At 41.8% G+C, this 15520-nt stretch overlaps 1 protein-coding gene across 1 annotated transcript; it reads left to right on the top strand.

Annotated features, from left to right (window-relative positions):
* Positions 1-12021: 12021 nt before the first annotated feature.
* LOC130360905 (olfactory receptor 5A2-like) lies at positions 12022-12936 on the top strand. Its single transcript, XM_056563461.1, has one exon. The coding sequence runs from the start codon at positions 12022-12024 to the stop codon at positions 12934-12936; it is 915 nt and encodes a 304-aa protein (XP_056419436.1).
* Positions 12937-15520: the final 2584 nt, after the last annotated feature.

The raw sequence follows: 15520 nt of genomic DNA, 5'->3' as shown, positions 1-15520 counted from the left end.
TTTCTGCTATTACCCTTTTAAAAAATGTAAATTTTTTGGGAAAACAAGCATTTTAGGTAAAAAAAATATATATTTTTTTTACATATGCAAAAGTCGTGAAACACCTGTAGGGTATTAAGGTTCAAATTACCCCTTGTTATGTTCCCCGAGGGGTCTAATTTCCAAAATGGTATGCCATGTGTTTTTTTTTTGCTGTCCTGGCACCATAGGGGCTTCCTAAATGCAGCATGCCCCCAGAGCAAAATTTGCTTTCAAATGTGACTCCTTCTCTTCTGAGACCTGTAGTGCGCCAGCAGAGCACTTTTCATCCCCATGCGAGGTGTTTTCTGTATCGGGAGAAATTTGGCTTCAAATTTTGGGGGGTATTTTCTGCTATTACCCTTTTTAAAAATGTAAAATTTTTGGGAAACCAAGCATTTTAGGTAAAAAAAATATATATTTTTTTTACATATGCAAAAGTCGTGAATCACCTGTAGGGTATTAAGGTTCAATTTACCCCTTGTTACGTTCCCTGAGGGGTCTAGTTTCCAAAATGGTATGCCATGTGTTTTTTTTTTGCTGTCCTGGCACCATAGGGGCTTCCTAAATGCGGCATGCCCCCAAAAACCATTTGACACTCCTTCCATTCTGAGCCCTCTACTGCGCCCGCCGAACAATTAACATAGACATATGAGGTATGTGCTTACTCGAGAGAAATTGGGTTTCAAATACAAGTAAAAATTTTCTCCTTTTTACCCCTTGCAAAAATTCAAAAATTGGGTCTACAAGAACATGCGAGTGTAAAAAATGAAGATTTTGAATTTTCTCCTTCACTTTGCTGCTATTCCTGTGAAACACCTAAAGGGTTAATACACTTACTGAATGTCATTTTGAATACTTTGGGGGGTGTATTTTTTATAATGGGGTCTTTTATGGGGTATTTCTAATATGAAGACCCTTCAAATCCACTTCAAAACTGAACTGGTCCCTGAAAAATAGTGAGTTTGAAAATTTGGTGAAAAATTTCAAAATTGCTGCTGAACTTTGAAGCCCTCTGGTGTCTTCCAAAAGTAAAAACTCACAAATTTTATGATGCAAACATGAAGTAGACATATTGTTTATGCGAACCCCAAAAATATATATTTTGAATATCCATTTTCCTTACAAGCAGAGAGCTTCAAAGTTAGAAAAATGCAAAATTTTCATTTTTTTCATCAAATTTTGGGATTTTTCACCAAGAAAGGATGCAAGTTACCATTAAATTTTACCACTAAGTTAAAGTAGAATATGTCACGAAAAAACAATCTCGGAATCAGAATGATAACTAAAAGCATTCCAGAGTTAATAATGTTTAAAGTGACAGTGGTCAGAATTGCAAAAAACGCTCCGGTCCTTAAGGTATAAAATGGCCTGGTCCTTAAGGGGTTAAAGCTCTCTGCTTGTAAGGAAAATAGACATTCCAAATGAATTATATTTTGATTCACATATACAATATGTCTACTTTATGTTGGCAATCAGAATTTTTCATGGACCAGTTCAGTTTTGAGTGGATTTGAGGGGCCTTCATATTAGAAATACCCCACAAATTACCCCATTATAAAAACTGCACCCCCAAAGTATTCAAAATGACATTCAGAAAGTGTGTTAGCTCTTCAGGTGTTTCACATGAATAACAGCAAAATAAAGGAGAAAATTCTAAATCTTCATTTTTTACACTCGCATGTTCTTGTAGACCCAGTTTTTGAATTTTTACAAGAGGTAAAAGTAGAAAAATCCTCTCAAAATTTGTAACACAAAGGGAAGGAGCGACAATGGGATTTTGGAGAGTGAGTTTTTCTAAAATGATTTTTGGGGGGCATGTCACATTTAGGAAGCCCCTATGGTGCCAGAACAGCAGAAAACCCCCCATATGGCATACTATTTTGGAAAATACACCCCTCAAGGCACATAACAAGGGGTCCAGTGAGCCTTAACGCCCCACAGGTGTTAAAGTTGGATGTGTAAATTATTTTTTTTTCCACTAAAATGCTGGTTTTCCCTCAAATTTAAAATTTTTACAAGGGGTAATTGGAGAAAATTACCCCCAAAATGTGTAACCTCATTTCTTCTGAGTATGGAAATACCCAATGTGTGGACGTCAAGTGCTTTGCTGGAGCACTACAATGCTCAGAAGAGGAGGAGCGCCATTGAGCTTTTGGAGACAGAATTTGGTTGGAATAGAAGTCGGGGGCATGTGCGTTTACAAAGCCGCCTGTGGTGCCAGAACAGTGGACCCCCCCCCCCACATGTGACCCCATTTTGGAAACTACACCCCTCACAGAATGTAATAAGGGGTGCAGTGAGTATTTACACTCCACTGGCGTTTGACCGATTTTTGGAACAGTGGGCTGTGTTAATGAAAAATTACATGGACCACTGTTCCAAAAATCTGTCAGACACCTGTCGAGCGTAAATGCTCACGGTACCCCTTTTTACATTACATGAGGGGTGTAGTTTACAAAATGGGGTCACATGTGGTGGGGGGTCCATTGTTCTGGCACTATGGGGGCTTTGTAAACACACGTGGCCTTCAATTCCGGACAAATTTTCTCTTCAAAATTCCAATGGCGCTCCTTCTCTTCTGAGCATTGTAGTGCGCCAGCAGAGGACTTTACATCCACGCATGGGGAATGTTCTTACTCAGAAGAGATGGCGTTACAAATTTTGGGGGTCTTTTTTCCTATTTTCCCTTGTGAAAATGAAAAATTTAGGGTAACACCAGCATTTTTTTTCATTTTTCCATCCAACTTTGAAGAATTTTCATTAAACACTTGTGGGGTGTTAAGGCTCACTATACCCCTTGTTACATTCCGTGAGGGGTGCAGTTTCCAAAATGGGGACACATGTGGGTATTTCATTTTTTTACGTTTATGTCAGAACCACTGTAAAATCAGCCACCCCTGGGCAAATCACCAATTTAGGCCTCAAATGTACTTACTGAGCTCTCACTCCTGAGCCTTGTTGTGCGCCCACAGAACTTTTTACGCCTACATATGGGGTATTTCCATACTCAGGAGAAATTGCGTTATGTGTAACATTTTTTTATTTTTTTACACTAACATGCTGGTGTAGCCCCAACTTTTCCTTTTCATAAGGGGTATAAGGAGAAAAAGCCCCCCAAAATTTGTAGTGCAATTTCTCCCGAGTACGGAAATACCCCATATGTGGCCCTAAACTGTTTCCTTGAAATACGACAGGGCTCCGAAGTGAGAAAGCGCCATGCGCATTTGAGGACTAAATTAGGGATTGCATAGGGGTGGACATAAGGGTATTCTACGCCAGTGATTCCCAAACAGGGTGCCTCCAGCTGTTGCTAAACTCCCAGCATGCCTGGACAGTCAGTGGCTGTCCGGAAATGCTGGGAATTGTTGTTTTGCAACAGCTGGAGGCTCTGTTTTGGAAACCCTGCCGTACGAGACATTTTTCATTTTTATTGGGGGGGACATTGTAAGGGGGTGTATATATAGTGTTTTACCCTTTATTATGTGTTAGTGTAGTGTAGTGTTTTTAGGATACATTCACACTGGCAGAGGTTTACAGTGAGCTTCCCACTAGAAATTTGCGCCGCGGCGAAAGATTTGCCGCAGCTCATACTTGAAGCCGGAAACTTACTGTAAACCTGCCCGTGTGAATGTACCCTGTATGTTCACATGGGGCAGAGCAAACCTCCAGCTGTTTCAAAACTACAACTCCCAGCATGTACTGACAGACCGTGCATGCTGGGAATTGTAGTTTTGCAACAGCTAGAGGCACACTGGTTGGAAAACCTTCAGTTAGGTTCTGTTACCTAACTCAGTATTTTCCAACCAGTGTGCCTATAGCTGTTGCAAAACTGCATGTACTGATGCTGGGAGATGTAGTTATGCAACAGCTGGAGGTACGCAACTACAACTCCCAGCATTCTGAGACAGCTGTTTAGGCCTGCTGGGATTTGGGCATGCAGTGATCTCCAAACTGTGGACCTCCAGATGTTGAAAATCTACAAATCCCAGCATGCCCAGACAGCAAACAGCTGTGTGGGCATGCTAGGAGTTGTAGTTTTGCAAGATCTAGAGTGCTACAGTATAGAGATCACTCTGCAGTGGTCTCTAAACTGTAGATCTCCAGCTGTTGCAAAACTGCAAATTCCAGCATGCCCAAACAGCCGGGTGGCGATCACGGGGCCGGAGTATCGTGACGTTATCAGCCCCCCCCCCCCCCCTTGGGAGGGGGCGTGACGGCCGTGTCAAGATTGCGGGGGTCGTGTCAAGTGACAGAGTCGTGACAAGATTGCGGGGATCCCCAGTGGTGGGACCCCCGCGTTGAGACATCTTATCCCCTACCCTTTCGATAGGGGATAAGATGTCTCAGGGCCGGTCTACCCCTTTAATTGTGATTCTTGTTTTGTAATATATAAGATAACAGGCTCCACTTGCAATTTGACATATATTGGTTCTACTAAAAGAAGTGTAATAAAACGCATTTAGGAACATATTAGGGGTGCAGTCAATTCACTTAATGTTAATGCGTCCAATATATCTCATCACTTTCGTGATGTTCATGCTGGTGACGTATCCTACATGCGTTTTTTTTTACCATTGAAAGAGTCCATAAACAAATTGGAGAAGGCAACTGGTTGAAGACGTTCAGAGACCGGGATACCCTGTGGATATGCAGGTTTGACTGTTTCCAGCCTAAAGGGTTGAATAACCGCACAGATTAATTTTTACATTATTAAGAAATTGCTGTTTTGCATCTTTGTACTTGTCTCTGTAAGAAAAAAATCTTTCTAGCTATTACTGTTTTTATGTTTGTTTCATATTTTTTACCTGTTCAGATGATGCGGTTTTACTAGCCAATATTGGCATTTATGTGTAAGAGATGTGAGAGTGCTCAGTGAAAGTCCCCAGGGGGTTAATACCCAAACAGGTGTCAGCCATCACTGTCCATTCCCCCTCCTGCCCCCTGACCTTAAATGTTACAATTTTGTACATGCTATAGGTTTCGTTAAAGAGTCGTAGACTCGAAACTCATCAACCGTGCATACTGACTGTTTGTTCACCTTGTTCTTGACGATTTTAAAGTTGGAGTTTTAAGTGTGCCGGCCATTCCACTTTTCTTTCTTCTGCTTGACGAGAGTTGGACCGTGCCCCCCGCCCCCCGCCCCCAGTGAGCTGACAACTTTCTGGCTGTTAGATTTGTTAATTACTTCTACTTAAAAATCTTAATCCTAGTACTTATCAGCTGCTGTATGATCCGCAGGAAGTTCTTTTCTTTTTTAATTCATTTTCAGTCTGACCAAAGTGCTCTTTGCTGACACCTCTTTCCATGTCAGGAACTGTCCAGAGCAGGAGAGGTTTGCCATAGGGATTTGCTTCTACTCTGGACAGTTCCTGACACGAACAGAGGTGTCAGCAGAGAGCACTGTGCGAAGCATAAGTATTCAGGGAAGGAAAACGGAGAACTCACCTCTTCCGTACTGCAGTCAAGTCTAATGGGCACTGTGTCCTAGTTAGTCTGACAGGTTCAGGAAGGCATCAGCGGGTGGCAGTTGTTCCAAGGCAGGGGAAATAGCTGGACACCGGGTGACAGTGTTTCACGCTGACCTGGCACTTTCTCAAGCCCTTGCTCTATTCTCCAGTTTAAATAAAGTTTTACAAACTTACGTGCGCAGCAATGACGTAATTATCTATTTCTATGAATGAATGGACATGAGAGAGGGCATTACGTCATCCTCAGACATATTAAACTAATATAAACAAGGAACGATCCACAGCCTGTGGTAAGTACGTATGTATGTCACGTTTGTTTGTTTATAAGAATTCTCCAAATTCCTTTTTATCATTCAGTCCCAGTGGCCCAGTGGCATGTAGGCAAATTATCCAAAGTGACTCTTTCTGTAATAAGGATTGATGGCGATCTCTACCTGCGGGGGAGGTCTCGACCCTTTCTATACCTATAAACCTTAGGCAGGATCTGTCTGAAGCATGGTGTGTGTTCATGTGATTTATGAGGCGGATGGCACCTATCCCTGTTCTTAGGGATCGTAGATGTTTAGTTTAGACATTTAGTTTTGCCCACGTAGTACATGCCACATGGACAGACCAGGGCATAAACTACGTAGGGGATTTTACAAGTACTAAACTGATTGATGTTGATGTCTTCGCCACCCAACCTGACATTTTTTACATTCAATAGTTGAGAGCACAGAGTGAAATTCCTGCACCTAAAATTCCCCACGGGAGCTGCTTTATTGAGCCAACCTGAATTTGACTTCTGTTGCTTTTTGTAATTCAGGGATTTTCCTATTGTACAATTCCTACAATGGGTGATAATAGGAGGTGCTGTCACAAGTTCTCTCAAGTCGTCATCCTGTTCTAGGATATACCAGTTGCGTCTCACAACGTGAACTAAGTGTGGTTGAGAAAGTTCACAAAAGCGTTAAATTCTCTTTCACCCCCGTCCAATATTACAAAAATTTCATTGACAAAGCGTAAAAATAGCTTGATATGTCGTATGTAGGACTGGTGTAAGTAACCAATCGAGGTAACTTGACAAGGATGCAGTCACTAAGTTGACCCCAGACACAATTTGGCGCCCTGGGGGTCGACTCAGTGACTTGTGCATTTTAGGTAAATTGTAAATGTATGTTTTTTTTTAGGGAATTCAGAAATGAATTTAGTTGCAGTTGGTTTCCTCAGAAGGGAGCACAATTTAGTTTGTATTTTATTAGTTGGGTCACTTAATGGTTCATATACTGTTGCATCTGATAGTTGTCTTGTGATCTCTGTATCATAGTCTTTGGTGTCCAACAACAGCTCCACCTTTGTCTTCTTGTGAAACACAGATGTCTTCCCTTTCTCCTAACAAGTGAAAAGCTTGCCTTTCCTTTTTGGATAGATTGGGGGTGTGAGTTGGATACAGAATAGATTTAACCTGTTTAGTGACTGTCTTTTGAAACATGTCTATTGCGCTACCTGGGATGGTTGGGGGCTATACTTAGATTTGTTTCCCTTAGTGAAGGGTTCTTGCTCGATGGTTCCCTGAGCATCAGGGATGGTGTATTCACCTGACAATTCAGTGAGGAGTTTCACAGTGTTCACTTCCTCTTGGTTGAACTCCTTCTATAGAAATGAACACTGTGAACACTCAGCATTTTAATAGTTCACACCCTCTATCTCTTAAGAAAAGTATCCCCTATGGCCAATTTGTTAGGCTTAAACGGTTAAATAACAGTAATGAAGCTTACCTTAAACAAGCCGATGAACTTCCAAAGCGATTAACCAGTAGAGGTTACCCAGGAAAATTAATTTCCGAAGCCGTCACTAAGGTCAAGACAAAAACAAGACACACGTTATTAAACACTAAAAAGTCCCGTAAAAAACGAAATTCTAGATTCACATTTGCATTTGACAACAGCCCAATGAACAACATCAGTAGGGACGTTGTGAGACGCAACTGGTATATCCTAGAACAGGATGACGACTTGAGAGAACTTGTGACAGCACCTCCTATTATCACCCATCGTAGGAATAGTACAATAGGAACACTGCTAAAATCCCTGAATTACAAAAAGCAACAGAAGTCAAATTCAGGTTGGCTCAATAAAGCAGCTCCCGTGGGGAATGTTAGGTGCAGGAATTTCACTCTGTGCTCTCAACTATTGAATGTAAAAAATGTCAGGTTGGGTGGCGAAGACATCACCATCAATCAGTTTATGACTTGTACAATCCCCTACGTAGTTTATACCCTGGTCTGTCCATGTGGCATGTTATACGTGGGCAAAACTAAATGTCTAAACTAAACATCTATGATCCCTAAGAACAGGGATAGGTGCCATCCGCCTCATAAATCACATGAACACACACCATGCTTCCAACGGATCCTGCCAAAGGTTCATAGGTATAGAAAGGGTCGAGACCTCCCCCGCAGGTAGAGATCGCCATCAATCCTTATTACAGAAAGAGTCACTTTACATAATTTGCTTAAAGGGGTATTCCAGGCAAAACCTTTTTTTTATATATATCAACTGGCTCCGGAAAGTTAAACAGATTTGTAAATTACTTCTATTAAAAAATCTTAATCCTTCCAATAGTTATTTGCTTCTGAAGTTTTCTGTCTAACTGCTCAATGATGATGTCACGCCCCGGGAGCTGTGCATGATGGGAGAATATCCCCATTGGAACTGCACAGCTCCCGGGATGTGAGTTATCAGAGAGCATTTAGAAAGAGAACAACTCAACTTCAGAAGCTAATAACTATTGGAAGGATTAAGAATTTTAATAGAAGTAATTTACAAATCTGTTTAAGTTTCCGGAGCCAGTTGATATATAAAAAAAAGTTTTGGCCTGGAATACCCCTTTAAATGCATGTGGGACTGAATGATAAAAATGAATTCTTATAAACGAACAAACGTGATATACATACGTACTTACCACAGGCTGTGGATTGTTCCCTGTTTGGATTTGTTTACTATGTCTGAGGATGACGTAATGCCCTCTCTCATATCATTCATTCATAGAAATAGCTGATTACGTCACTGCTGCGCGTGTAGGTTTGTACAACTTTATTTAAACAAGATAACAGAGCAACGCCAGCAAGGGCTTGAGAAAGTGCCAGGTCGGCGAGAAACACTGTCTCCCGGTGTCCAGCTATTTCTCCTGCCTTGGAACAACTGTCATCTGCTGATGCCATCCTGAACCTGTCAGACTAACTAGGACACAGTGCCCATTAGAGTTCACTGCAGTACGGAAGAGGTGAGTGCTCCGTTCTCCTTCCCTGAATACTTATGCTTCATATGAACTGATATCTTTTTGCGTAAGCACCACCCATTTACTGACAGCACCTGTGTTTGGCATCTAACTAGCTACCTCACTATTGCTACATATGTGCCTTATTGTCTTACAGTATCCCCACCACGCCAACCACCACCAGTCCTGCTTGTGCTATGCTCGTCCACTGATTTTACCTTCATCACCTCGGCAACACAATCCAAAGCTTGACTCTCCTCACACAACTCCCTGTGGCTAGTGCTATCCTTCTGCGTTGTAGTAGGAGCGGGAGGCATAGACAGAGCATATAGGATGGACATTTCCACCTTACCATGTGAAAGTAGACACAGAGGAATCCACTGACAGGTCGCTCACCATAATATTGGTTCTAATCTCCCTCCTTAATACTCATGTAGTCCAGAAAAGCCAGATCATCTGCTGAAACAAAATAGTCTCTGGCAGGAAGGAGAACTAGGGAGGGCTTATGGGGCTGCTACTAGGCTGCTGCTGCTACCTGTACTGGTGCTGATACTGCCACCAACATTCTTACTGCCATAGGACATGGCAGGGGTAGCCTGTGCTCTATCCGGTCAAAAATTTCCTGTACCAAACATTGTTTTGGAGTATAGTTTGGAGGTAAGTTTTCTTTCAATCAGGTAGATATAAGCTAAGTTTGATTAACCCAGGAAACTGTAAATGTACAGCCGCTTGAGAAGGCTTATGCTCATGGAATTCACATGCTTTTTAGTGTGCTGCTATGTCCCAAACAGAAACATATCATGCATGTTTGATGAACCCAATAATATTCATGAAAAATGTGTTCACAGGGCAGAGCCGTGTAACATGCACGCCCATTTTAGTTCACTGCTATTTAACAACTAGGAATATATCATTTGTTTTTCATTGAACCAGGAAAATAAATTAACAGTGTCTTTATCAGGCTGATGTGTTTTAATTGCATACCCTTTTTAATAAGCTGCTATGTTACAAACTGTAGGTATACTAATTTGGTAATTAATCCCCAGAGATGTAAGTAAAGGCGCTATGCTGTGTTTATGGTGCTTTGCACATGTATCGTTATCATACATGACTGCCACAGCACACTTTTACTCAGTTTACTGCTTGTTGTGTTTTTTATTTTGTATCAGTCTTTAAAAAGGCTTTCTTGGCTTTGTTGTATATGAAGAGGCTTGTGTATGACTGGACAGGAGGTCCCCCTATGAACAGCCCACACAAACATAGGCTGGGGATGATCACTTTTTTGCTGTGGATCTTAGTATAGCTCATATAGGATTTGTGCACTGCGGATGTTATAGATCAGGAATAGAGTTGAGCAAACTTTTGAAAAGTTTGGTTTGCCGAACTCGCTGAACTTTTCTGAAATTGCGAGTTCGGTTGGCTTGGTTCGACTGGAACCGGCATTGAAATAAGCCTCTAAACACATTTATAACACTGCCTAACAGCTCTAAACCTCCGTTTAACACCGTTAGGAATGTATTCAAGTTGTTTAAAAAAAAATTTAAGACTCAGTTATGGTGACATGCGAAACAATATTAAATGCACCAGAACTGTACTTACGCTTTTGGCGTGGCAGAGATGACAGCACAATGAGTACTGAAGGTGTTTGCAGAAATCTTTTATATTCACTACTGTATTTATGGGCCCTATAGGCATATGTAGGTGCCACTTGAATATACTTTGTGGGTACTTGGAACAGATCAATGCACCTCACTGGAGCTGGTTAATGAACACTATTCTTTTCAGGTTTATGCAGGTATAAGCCTTGAAGGCTGTGGATTTGTGGTAGCAAAAGATGAGCCCTTCAGAGGCTAAGATTAGAATGTCCCCTTATATGCTATGTTGGTGTATAGGAGACCTATAGGATTCTTGCAAAGGGATTGAAATCTGTTCACACACAACAGGTCTCTATTTCTAATCTGTATCTCTCTATCTTTCTTATCACTAACTGTCCCTATTTTTCTCTCTCTCTCCCCGTTTCTCTCTGGCTAGCAGTTCCACCGCTCAGAATACAGTGGGTGACATCAATGCCCTCTTAGGCCCCCTTATACACTGCGGTTGCTCCCCGTCGAGAATGGCCGTCAAAGTCTCTCTGTTATTTTTTTCTTCCTGACTGTAATGGCCGTTCTCATGACGGCGAGCAATGGCAAACAACGGGCCCTGGCTGGTCCCATTTGCTATTATGGGGGCCACCGGACAACATTATGAATAATGGGAGAGAAAGACGGCACAAACAGTAATTGTTCTCCTGCTATTCTGCCCGGCTCTCCTGGTGGCCGTCACACTGCCGTGCACTAACGGCAGTGTGAAAGAAGCCTTATCTGTGTAAAAATGCCCCCCCCCCCCTGCTGTGTTATATTGGCCTTTGTGCTAATTGATACAATAAACAGCCAATCACATGATAGGTCTGGATTATCATGTGATATGCTGATGTCCCAAAATCATCTCACCACCCACTTGCCGCCCTGCTTCTTCCGTCCGCCAAAAAAACATGCTTCCATGGGTTTTTGCGCTTTTTACCAACTCATGTGAGACGAACCAGTCGCATAGTTTGAATGTAGACTCTACCCGTGAACCAGTTGTGGCACCAGCGATCCCACTATCTTTGTAAGTTTTCACTTATTCTCACTCTTTGTCAGAAGTAACTAGTTATACATTTCTTAACGCTATTTATGACTATAAATAACTAAAATATATATATAAATATATATATATATATATATATATATATATATATATATATATATATATATACACATACATAAAATAAACAACATAACATTTCTTGAGAATGAAAATCCCACATGGACGTATTAGTCGTCTGACTCTAACGAACATAATAATTGATCTCCGGAGCTGCTCCTTCTCTATAAATGAGGCTTTCTACAGATCTGCAGTTTACATGGGGCACAACATCAGGACCACAGGCTAATTTTCAATGTTTTGTAATGATTTATTTTCCTAAATTATTTTTATTTTTTAAGGGAAACAAAAATCTTTCTTTCTTTTTTTACATTTTTTAAAATTTTTGTAAAATATTGTTGCTTCTTGAAGATACAACGCCTGGACCTTATTTACAGATATTCCTTAGAAAGTAATTCTCCTTTAAGAATATTTTTAAACAGCTTCATGATGAAAGAGCATGAAATACAGAATTTTGAAATTTAGATTTAGATTTTTTTTTTCAAACACTGATATAGGCTTATGCTACAGAAATGTCTTAAGAAAATGTAACATGGATGGAAGGAACCGGACGGTTGCCACCGAGTTCATCCTCATGGGGTTTACCAAGCATCTTCAGATAAACGTCGTCCTCTTTGTTATATTTTCATCCATATACTTGACAACAATTGTTGGTAATGGTCTCATAATTTGCATCATCTTCTTCCAGCAGCATCTCCACACGCCAATGTATTATTTTCTGTGTAATTTAGCCTTTATCGATTTTTGTTATTCGTCTTCTACCTTGCCCAGGTTGCTGGTGGACCTGTTTTCTGTTGTAAGGAGTATTTCCCTGACAGCTTGTCTAACTCAAGTCTACGTCAGCTTGTTCTTAGGGGAAACGGAATGTTTTCTTCTGGCGGTCATGGCTTATGATCGCTATGTAGCCATCTGTCACCCCCTACACTACCCCCTTCTCATGCACTGGGGTATGTGCCATCGGTTGACCACCTTCAGCTGGGTAGGAAGCTTCACAATGTCCATAGTTCCTTCGGTCATAAAGCCGGCAGAATTATGTTACCCCAACCAGGTCAATCACTTCATGTGTGAGATCATAGCCATGTTGAAGTTGGCGTGTAATGACACACATGACAGTGAGCTCATGATCTTTTTATTCAGTTTTCTTTCCCTTCTTCTTCCTTTTTTGTTTATTATGGTGTCATATATTTGCATTTTACTCTCCATAATAAAGATGAAGTCTACGGGAAGGTCTAAGGCCTTCTCCACTTGCACCTCACATATAACAGTGGTGGTTTTATTCTACGGGACAGCCATGTTTATGTACTTTGGTCCTTCATCACAGTACGCATCCAATCAAGCCAAATACATTTCTATTTTTTATGTCGCTATCATTCCAATGTTGAATCCTCTAATCTACAGCCTTAAGAACAAAGAGGTTCTCACTGCAGTTTTATCAAGGAGAAAGTAAAAATTTGAGACTCTAAATAGTTGTCCTCCTTTATCTATCTCCACCTAAAGAAGGATCTCCTAAGATTTCTTCAGCATTTATACCTACTCAAAGTGGTGTGAACTGAGCCTGTAGAGACATAGGACATATACTGTTTCATGTTACAATACAATTAGTACTCCTAATATCCTGCCACATGGAGCCTCTGTATACCACTTAGTTTGGAGGGGGAAAAAAAAGGGTCTAATGGGGACTACTGCATTACTGTACAAGCGTAACACCACTGTTTGAAAACCACCAGGGTACTATGTTCTTACCAGTGTCAGGGACGTCCTTTGAATTCTTTCTTGCTGCTTATGCTTTGTCCACTAGGGATCGCACAAGAGCACTACCTGGACCTTATCCCTAGTAGTTCCCCCTCCAATCCCTGCAAGGCACTTTCTATATAAAGCAGTTCCACCTGTTCCCTGATGCCTTAGCAATAGTGTAGTTTCCTGCACAGCTTAGGTATCTGCGTTATCTGCTGACCATTGCCTGACTACTGGACTTTGCCTTTGTGCTTGATATTTGACTGTCAACTATGCCTCTGTCTGCCTGCAAGCTTGTTCCCCCTAGATGCACCTGTAGGCATCTTGGATTGCTGTTCTCACAGCTTCTGCTATTGCACCTGTTCAGTGTCTGTTTTTCCCCATTAAGCCTGTCTGACCAGCTGCCACTCGTGGCACAGTGGGTATACACCCGTGGGGAATTACAACAAGTACTCTTCTCCATAACAGGTGCATAAGGTAGGTCACCTTTATGGCATAAGACCACACGTTTTGGTGCTTACATGCCCCTTCCTCAGGTCCACCGTTTAACACATCTCAGCATTCAATGTGACTTCCACAAGCACAACAGATGGATGTGGAAGCCATACTGAATGCCAAGAGGTGTTGAATGGCAAAGGCACACGAGTGCTGGAATGCATTTTCCTCTTCAATAAAGTCCATCTATGTTATGTATCAATTGTGTTGAAGAGAACTTGTACAGTTAAAAAGTAATGCTCATTAGACCCTCTCATGCTCCCCATATCCATTTGCCATACCATCTGCTGCAGTTGTGCAGTTGGCGTGGGCTCTTGACCATTATTTTTGAATGCTTTCCATAGAGTTGTGCCTATACAGTAGCACAGGGGTCAGCAACCCCTGGCACATGTGCCATGCATGGCACACGGGGTGCATTTGAGTGGCACACAAGGGAGCGCCAACCGGTGGCACAGTTACTAACTATCTGGGGCGAGTCCTGGGACACCTTCACTTTAAAACAGCACTGGCTGATGGTAGGAGATGTGCCTGCATGCAGCGTTTGATTTGTAACTGCCAAATAGAAGCTTTTAATCAGTCATTTAGTTCACATTGAAATCTGCAGCACAAAATCCTGCGCATCAAATCTGCGTAAATGTGAACTTGCCCTTAGGGAGAACTCTCTCCCCTTTCCTCCTGTCAGCTCGTTCAGCTGCCATGCTCCGCTGTCTGTCCTCAGCATGGAGGGGGGGGGGGGTCGCTTTGTACTGGTGGCTGGAGGAGGGCAGGTCAGGGGTCACTGCTAAAGATACGTAAGTCTCCTGTATTTTTCTTTGGAATACATGCAGCTCAGCTCCAAGCTGTGGCAAAAGCTCTCCTGTTCAAGAGACAACCTCTGGTCTCTGTCAGTCTATAGATCCCCCATAACAGTGTGTCATCTACAGATCCCCCTAACAGTGTGTCATCTACAGATCCCCCATAACAGTGTGTCATCTACAGATCCCATAACAGTGTGTCATCTACAGATCCCCCATGTCAGTGTGTCATTTACAGATCCCTCCAATAACAGTGCATAATCTACATATCCCCATAACAGTGTGTCATTCACATATCCCCATAACAGTGTGTCATTTACAGATCCCCCATAACAGTATGTCATCTATAGATCCACCATAACAGTGTGTCATCTACAGATCCCTATAACCGTGTGTCATCTACAGATCCCCCATAACAGTGTGTCGTCTACAGATCCCCCATAATAGTGTGCCCTCTACAGATCCCATAACAGTGTCATCCACAGATCCCCATAACAGTGCATCATCTACAGATCCCCGTAACAGTGTGTTATTCACAGATCCCTATAACAGTGTGTCATCTACAGATCCCCCAATAACAGTGCATCATCTACAGATCCCCATAACAGTGTGTCATTCACAGATCCCCATAACAGTGTGTCATTTACAGATCCCCTATAACTAGAGATGAGCGAACTTTTCAAAAATTTGATTTGGCCGATTCGCCGAATTTTCCCAAAAAGTTTGTTTCGATCCGAATTTGTTTGCGGCGAATCGATATTAAAAAAGGCTATTTCTAGCCTACATACAGCCTCTATAGGGGTATAGAACACTTTGCTGTGTCCTAAAACACATATGGAGTGTGCTGGGGTAGTGAAATAATACTGTTATAAAAAATAGCATGCAGATTACAGGCATCACTCTTAGAATCACTGCCGCACAGCAGCACAATGACAGAGCCTGGAGGTGGCATCAGTGTCAGGAGACTATATAGTGAGTGAATGACATAGCGTGGACATGTTGGCAGCA

This window comes from Hyla sarda, chromosome 3, assembly GCF_029499605.1.
Source record: "Hyla sarda isolate aHylSar1 chromosome 3, aHylSar1.hap1, whole genome shotgun sequence".
Lineage (NCBI taxonomy): Eukaryota > Metazoa > Chordata > Amphibia > Anura > Hylidae > Hyla > Hyla sarda.
This window is presented reverse-complemented; position numbering and strand designations above follow the sequence as displayed.